The following is an 8,232-nucleotide window of genomic DNA, read 5'->3' as shown; positions in this document are numbered from 1 at the left end:
CTGCTGTAACCACCTAACCCTAGAAGCCCTGATTCCACCTTAGTGCCTTTGCGCTGGCTGGGCCCTCCGGCCCAGTGCTCCTCAGAGCCCTTTCCTTGCCTCCCTCAGGTCTTTGTTCAAATGTCACCTCAGAAAGGCCTTCTCTGGCCATCTGCATTGAGTAGCGTGGTTGCTGGCCCCAGCCGCAGTTCCCGAGGCTCTCCACAGCACTTGTTAAAACACAGCCTACTTTGTCATTTGCTGGTCCTCCGGTTTCTTGCCTGTCCAACCCCTTTAGAATTTCCTCCCCACGGGCTCACAATTCCCCTGATGCAGTTTGCATCCTTCCTGAGAGCCATGGCTGCCATGTACAGCCCGAGTCCCTGCCTCAGGGGCCTTGGAGTTTTGGGCTCTGGGATTTGGTCCTTGTACCTGGCAGTGTCCTGACCAGGCGCCCAGGCAGGATTGGCGATGTAACTCCCTTTGAGAGGCTGAGAGTAGGGAGAGCGAGCTGCTACGTCTGCCCTCACCACATCCCATCTCGACACCAAAGAGAGCCAACGCTCCCTTCTCTCTGTCACCTGGATTCTATACCATGGGGGAAACTGAGTCATCCCTCGAAGAAGTGTTACCCACACCCACATCGCCCCAGCATATCCCTGACTCTGCTCAAGGTGGTCAGGGATGCTGTGAGCTCATGTGCCTGAAGAGGCCATGAACCCAGACCAGACCGTAGGTGGCTTTACTCTTAGCCAGCCACCACTTCGCTTTCCTAACTGTGGGTGTCTCACTAAGCAGGGAGGTAGAGTCTCTTGGATCCTTGTGCCCTTGAGGCTTGGATCGAAGGCCTGGGGTGAAGCCCGAGGTGGTGTGGGGCATCCAGGAACAGCTCACCCGGGGAAGCTGCGTTGATCTGTGGGGACACGCTAGCTCCTTCAACAGGGCCAGGACTGGGCTGATGGTAGGGCTGTGTTTGGAGGTGACTTTACAGAGGGGAGAGGGGGGCGCTCAGCTTGCATGTTGCAGCTAGGATGCAGGTAAGAACAGGGTGGAGGCTGCCCTCTGACGACCTGAGGCTCCCTCTAACCCCTTCTGCTGGCAGAGTCCTCCAGGCTTCGGGCCACTCAGTCAGTGAGCGCTCGGCGCTGGGCCTTCCTGGTTCCTTTGGGAGCTAATGTCTGATTTTATCTTTTCTTTTCTTTCTTAAAAAAAAATTACTTATTATTATATGTAAGTACACTGTAGCTGACTTGAGACGCACCAGAAGAGGCTTCGTGTGGTGTTGGCCATAGACCACGGCCTACCTCCGCCCACCGCTTTCTACCTCTGCCCCAGGATAGGCAGTGTGCAACTCCCCCCAACCGGCTTCTCAATGAGAAACCGCTGCACCGGTATTGAAATAGCCTGCCTATAACTAGGAAGTGGCAGAGCTGGGATTTGAACCCCATCTTTAGTCCTATATGGCGCGGGCAGCACACCGCAAAACCATCCTGAGCCTACACTGAAGGAGAGGTGCGAGGAGCGGGTTCCTGAGGGCTGGGAACTCAGGGAGAGAGGCAGGGGAGCGGCAGACTTGAGGGAGAGTGACCAGAGGAGGCTCGTGGACTGGAGTGGGGGTCGGGAGTGCATAGCGCCTCCCAGCTAAGCCCTGCCCATCTCTAAGGAAGGAGAGTGATTGCAGCCACGGGGCATGTGTAGAACCTGAGATGGCTGTGGCTGGCCAGAAGGTCTGGGGGGACATTGCAGTGCTGGGCTGAACACCTGGGAGCCGGGACAGGGGAGGACCCAGCCAGCCCAGAGTCTCCTGCCTGCTGTGTGACCCGGGGTCTGCTGCTTTACCTCTCTGAGCCTCACCTACCCCGTGGAACTGAAGAGCCTATCTCCGTGGGTTGTGGAGGAAGAGAGTGTGCGTAAAGCCGAGGCAAGCACACCAGGAGGTGACCGGAACCCGTGGGTATTGTTTCGACGCTGCGCCCGCCCGCGTGGGGAAATGGGGATTCTGTCCCCCATTAAGAGATGTCACCAGGATCTCCCTGGTAGCAGGTGGTAGTTAGACCTGCACTGGCCTCACACAGTGAGGGCTCCCCTGAAGGGGCCACCCCAGTACCCACACCAGGGGCAGCTAATGAATAACAAAGGGAGACCTCAGAAACAGTCCCTTGTACAGATGGGACAACTGAGGTGCAGAAGGGAAGCTAGCCTGCTGGCTCCAGTCTGTGGTTTTGTTTTGTTTTTTTTCCCAAAGATTTATTTATTATTGTATGTAAGTATACATGTAGCTGTCTTCAGACACACCAGAAGAGGGCGTCAGATCTCATTACGGATGGTTGTGAGCCACCATGTGGTTGCTGGGATTTGAACTCAGGAGCTCGGGAAGAGCAGTCAGTGCTCTTAACCATTGAGCCACCATCTCTCCAGACCCCCACTCCGGGTTGTAATCCTACTCTGCGCAGCCCCTCTGCCAGGGTCAAGTCCTAACTGGGACACTCAGTCTCCTCACGATTGAGGGGACAGCCAGTCCCTCCAGTAAGTCCCTCCCGGAAGGATTTCTGGAAAGACACCTGTCAGTGCTCAGCAAGGCTCAGCTTCCCTCACTGCCTCTGGCCTCACCCCCATATCTGGCTTCCTCCTCACCTCCCAGGGGTGGGGCTCAGAAGGAACCAGACCCATGTGGAGACTGTAGCCAGTGTAGGATCCAGTCCCCACTAGTCACCACCTCAGTGGCTCTGGATGGGCCATCTTACCTGCCCCGTGCCTCAGTCTCTCCATCTTTACAGGTAGATGAAGCACTGAGCATGTAGACCAGCACTTAGCACTCACTAGACACTCAGTAACTACTAGCTGGTGACAGCCAAGCTTGATGCCAGCAGTGGCAGAGGGCTGCAGCTCAGCCTAGCCCCCTGTGGAACTCACTGAAAGAGGCTGAGAAGGAGGGTGACTTGTCAGCTCACATTGCTTCTGAGGCTGTGACATCCCAGGACGCTCCACCGTGAATTGGCGGTGGGGAGGGGGGGGAGGGTCGCTGGAATGTGGCAATTCTTTGGGGGAACCCATGGCATCCTGAGTTCTGGTCCAAATGCCTGAGAAACTGGTTCATTTCCCAACCCTAGCATTAGGGGCCGGGGAAGCAGGGGTTCCCAGCTTCCCTTTTCTCGCCGCTCCCCCTCCCTGCACCCCCACCGGCTGTCCGTGGGTGTGTGGGGAGAACTCCTCTTGCTATGTCCATCCCCCACTACGGAAGCCGCCCTCGACTCTGCCCGGAGATGTACACACAGCATACTGTGCCATCTGTGTGTCCCTCCAGTCTACCCAGGTGGGCATCAGACATGAGCCCCAGAGTCAAGCCCCCGCCCCCAACCGCTGCTCACCGTGCACAGAGCATAGGCCAGACAGCCCTGGTGCCTGCTGGCTGTTGCTATGACCCTTGTGGCCTGGAGTAGTGCTGGCTTGCTGGGCAGCTGGTCCCCATGGAGGGACGTTTCCCCCCCACCCCGTCATGTTCCCATGTCCCTGGACACACTTCACAGTTACATCCTTGAGCTGTGCGTTTTCCATCTCTATGTGGCTTGGTGACTACCACCTGTCATTACTGATGGTGCAAGTCTGGAGGGAAACTGGGTGTGGTGGCCTCTTGTCTGGGAAGTCCAGGAGTCTGTTGGGTGTGTTCCAGGAAGTGCCAGATGCCGGCCACGTCCACTTCCTGACCCCTGACAGGAAGCCCTGTCATTAAGAGGACGCGTCGCTTTGTGGGAGAGGAACCTCCTCCGGCCTCGGTGTGTGCATGATTCTGTGTGCTTCTGCTGCCTCAGTGTGTGCGTGACTCTATGTGCTTCTGCTGCCTCGGTGTGTGCGTGATTCCGTGTGCTTGTGAGAGCTCATTTGATGTCACCCCACTTCCACTATCCCACCCTGTGGGTCTCCCTGAGCACATTCCCTGTGGGCCCGATCCTGAGGGCTGGAATGTGGAGGGCCAAGAGCCTGCTGTGGGCTGGGCTCCTTAACTCATTTCATTTGCTTAATTAATACTGTTTTATTTTAATCATGTGTTTGGTATATATTTGTATGTGTGGTGCCTAGAGTTACAGCTGGTTATGGGTGCTGGGAACCGAACTCAGGTCTCCTGGAAAAGCAGCAAGCCTTGCTAACGACTGAGTCGTCTCTCCAATTCCTCATCTGATTCTTAAGTCAGTTTCCTGCAAAGCCCAGAGGGGTCAAGTACCTTGCCTAGTGTCACAGAGCACGTTAGGACTGGACTTTTCTCGGGCCACATGCTGCCTCAACTTGGAGCCCAGGAGAGCCCAGGAAGCCATGTTGCCTGTGGCCTGTGCACTGTTAGCCCGGCGTGCCAGGTTATAACCACACTGTGTGCTGAGAGGACACTTACCAGCCAAACTCCCAGGCTGATCATTCTTTCCTCTCTTAGGCAGGAGGGTATTGATTGGTTTTGATTGTTGTTTTTGAGACAGTGTCCAGGTAGATATTCCTGGGTGTCCTATGTAAATTAAACTGACCTCAAACCCAGAGATATCCTCCTGCCTCTGCTTCCTGGTATTGAATGTCTTTACCACCATACCCTACTTCCTTTTTAGAGTTCTTTTACTGTATGCGTATGAGTGTTTTGCCTGCATGTACATGTGTAATGGACATTTCATACAGAGCCCATGACGGCATTGGATCCCTGAGACTGGAGTTACCTGGCTGTGAACCACCGTCGTGGATGCCGGGAATTGAAGTCAGGTCCTCTGGAAGAGCAGCCAGTGCTCTTTAAATACCTGTCCCCATACACCCCCTTTGTTTTGGTTTTGACACACAATTCATGTGCTGGGGAGATGGCTCAGTGGGTGGAGCACACACGTACAAACCCGCGGCCCTCAGTCTGCATCGCCGGAACATCTGTGTTCTAGCTAGCTTTGTATCGATGCAATAAACATTACAGTATTTTGAGACAGGGTCCAGCTATGTAGCCCTGGGTGTCCTATCTAAACTAAGCTGACCTCAAACTCAGAGATGTCCTCCTGCTTCCTGAAAGGAGATCTTGAGGGGCTACACCACCAAAAGCAACCTGGGTGGAAAGGGTTTTTTGTGGCTTACGCTTCCCAATCGCAGTTGATCGTTGAGGGAAGTCAGGCAGGAGCTCAAGCAGGAGCAGAGGCAGGAAACATTGCTTACCGGCTCGCTGAGCCTGCTTTCTTACTGGGCCCAGGACTAACCTGTCCAGAGATGGCATTGCAAAGGAGCGCTGGGCCCTCCCACGTCAACCATAAATCAAGAAAATTGGCCTCTTTTTTCTTGGTGGACCCAGGGTGCTAACAGCCTTGCCGGCTCCTCCCGGTCACGTGCATCCTCGGAGCTGACCATCATTCCAATTATGCTTTGCGGTTTTCCCCAAATAGTTCCTTTATATATATATATATACTTTCCCTGCCAGGCTGATCTGCCCATGTCACTTTGGTGGCGTGGCTTGGCATAGGGTGGGGACTGTGGGTCTACACTGTACTTTACTTAGCCCCCGGGGACATGGATTTGGGTCACTCCCAGCCTTTGGTGTTCACTCCATGCTGTTGCAGTGGGCCAGCTGGCGCACGCTTGCCTGGCACCCTGAAGGTGAATTCCTAGATGCGGTGTTGTGGGGGAGACCTCTGTCCAGTGAGGCCAAATGTCACGTGTCATCCAATGCCCTCCCCCCCCACTGAAGAGGCTTGTGGCCATTCAGATCTTCAGTCCCAAGTGACACAGGAAAAGTTACAGGAATAGGGTTCCCGCTACCGCTTGCCCTGAGTCTGAGGGACAGTAGTTGCTAAGAGATGCGGTTTACCTGCCCTCTCTAGGAGGAGATGAAGCCTGCAAAGCCAGGCCAATCTAACCCAGATACCTCCCTGCAGCTGCCATAGCTGCATAGCACAGACCAGGAAGTGTCCCAGGAGCCATGGCTGCCTCTTTGAAGGCCCTTTAAGCCCTCTGTGGTGCTTTCCTGATGATTGAGGCCCAGTAGAGGAGAGGTTTGCCCTCTGGCACCCTGGGGCAGAGCGTGGCCTAGTTTGGACGACCGACCGTGATGCCTGGTGACAGATCCAGGGCAGACGCAGCACCCCAGCATGTTGTATAGATCACAGTGTGACCCCAGGGCCAGAGAGCCACATGCCTAGACATGTGGGGGTGAAGGCTTGTGAGCAGCTTAACGGGGCTGTTGAGGCAGGGCCAGGGCAGTCAAAAGAGGATGGACGGGGCTCTACGGGAAGAATGGAAGGAGCCTTTAGGTCAGGATGTAAATGACAGAGAGGCTTCCTGTCAGCTCCCAGGGAACTGCAGAAGCCAGGGCACTAGGGATTGAGACCAGGGGCTCTGTGTTGGGGTCAGGGGAACACAGGACCATCTTTTGCATCTAGTGTCAGGATCCAGCTGGGTCACGGTGGATGGGTCATGCTAAGGCAAGGGGGTTGATGCTGAGCAAGGAAGCCTATACTGGTGCTCACTGGTTCAGAGAAGGCTCAGGGAGTGGGGGCTTCTGTAGGAAGATGGTTCTGAGGAGAAGCATTTGGCTGAATCCCCGGAGGCAGATGTGTAGAGATAGATGTCGAGATGTGTACCAGGAACTAACAGATCATCCTCAGAATGGTAAGCCCCACCGCCGGGAAGCCACCGCCTTCCCAGTTTGCGGCTCATCCCAGGGAACCTTCCTCCTCCACGGGAGTCAGGGACACAGACCTGGAACAGGGCCGCTTCCCTCACCTCTGGATCTCTCTCCTGCCCTTGCAGCTTGTAAGCAGCAAGCCTGCTAACTGCAGATCGACACCTGCCTGGCTCCCACCATGTCTGGCTCCTACGACGAGGCTTCCGAGGAGATCACAGATAGCTTTTGGGAGGTGAGTGGAGGTCTAGGCTCCCACCTGTCCCCTGTTTAGCCAGAGACCTCAGCCTTGCATCCAGACTCCCTTCGGCGGCAAATCCCTGAAAGTGGGCTAGGAGTAATGCCCGCAGCTTCTCCCAGGCAGTGGCCTGGCTGGTCCCATCCTCTTCGTGGTGCGCAGGGGAGAACTTTTCCCCAAAGCCTTTAGAGGTAGAGGTGAGAGACTACAAGCCAGCATTTCAGGGGCCTCTGAGAATCTGAGCTCTGGAGGAAAAAAAAAATATATTGCTTTTGGCTCTGGAAAGCAAAACGGAAACTGGCAGGCCTAGATTAATAAGTGCTCAAAGAGATGCCCCACAAAAACACAATATTGTGTCAAGAAACAGCAGCTCCGCTCAAGCTTATACGACTCGGATAAATATAATAGAATTAGCTTACAAGGGCAAAAATGAATAATTCATTATAGCCCAGGTCCAAATTATATAAAACCCCGTCTGCTTTTATTTTTTTTTTTGCGGCAGCGAGGAGGTTCCAGGGGAGGGAAGGGGAGAAGATGGGGCCCGGGTCTGACCTGGAGTTCTGAGACCCCGCAAGGTGGAGGATTGGGAGGGGGTGCGGGGGAGAGGAGGACCAGGAAGGCGGCGGAGCGCCCCCTGCAGGCCAGGGCCGGGGTGACAGAGGCCGCACGGTCACTCTCTGCTCCGACGCCAGGTGGGGAACTACAAGCGGACGGTGAAGCGCATCGACGATGGACACCGTCTATGCAACGACCTCATGAGCTGCGTGCAGGAGCGCGCCAAGATCGAGAAGGCATACGCGCAGCAGCTCACCGACTGGGCCAAGCGCTGGCGCCAGCTCATCGAGAAAGGTGCTCCAACCCCGGGCTCTAGCAGGTCTCCCAGGGAGGGTCCCGGCCACAGAGCTTTTTACGAGCAAAAGACCAAAGGGACCAAAGAAGGTCCCTTTATTCTCCTGCTTTGTATGACTCTAAACTAAACACACACATGCACACACACACACACCAGCCCAGGCTGGCCTCCAGCTCCATATTCGACGGAGAATAAGCCGAGCCGCCCTGATCCTTCTAACCTCCACGTGGACAGCTGTGCCTAGCTTCTCTTTCTCCCTCTCCCCTTTCCACTGCTATTTTTGTTTCTTAGAGACAGAATCTTAGCATGTAGGGCTGGCTGCCTACCTAGAATTTGCTATGTAGACCAGGCTGGCACAGAGATCCACTTGCCTGGGCCTCCTGAGTGTTGGGTTTAAATTGTGCACCACCATATCTGGCTGCTGCTGCCACTTCTAATTCCTCCTCCCCTCTTCTTCCTCCCCCTCCCCTCCTCCTCTTCCTCCCCCTCCTCCTCTTCCTCCTCCTCTTCCTCCTCCTCTTCCTCCCCCTCCTCCTC

At 55.2% G+C, this 8,232-nt stretch overlaps 1 protein-coding gene across 2 annotated transcripts in view; it reads left to right on the top strand.

Annotated features, from left to right (window-relative positions):
• Pacsin1 (protein kinase C and casein kinase substrate in neurons 1) overlaps nucleotides 1-8,232 on the top strand; it is a 48,653-nt gene that overhangs the window by 34,422 nt on the left and 5,999 nt on the right. For both annotated transcript variants that reach the window (XM_031348142.1, XM_031348143.1), the window contains exons 2-3: nucleotides 6,736-6,842; nucleotides 7,538-7,694. In XM_031348142.1, the coding sequence (XP_031204002.1) occupies nucleotides 6,789-6,842; nucleotides 7,538-7,694 (211 nt within the window). In that variant the 5' untranslated portion in view covers nucleotides 6,736-6,788. The remainder of the gene's footprint in view (nucleotides 1-6,735; nucleotides 6,843-7,537; nucleotides 7,695-8,232) is intronic.

This window comes from Mastomys coucha, unplaced genomic scaffold (assembly GCF_008632895.1).
Source record: "Mastomys coucha isolate ucsf_1 unplaced genomic scaffold, UCSF_Mcou_1 pScaffold3, whole genome shotgun sequence".
Lineage (NCBI taxonomy): Eukaryota > Metazoa > Chordata > Mammalia > Rodentia > Muridae > Mastomys > Mastomys coucha.
Note: the sequence above shows the minus strand (reverse complement) of the source record. Positions and strands in the feature narration are given on the sequence as shown.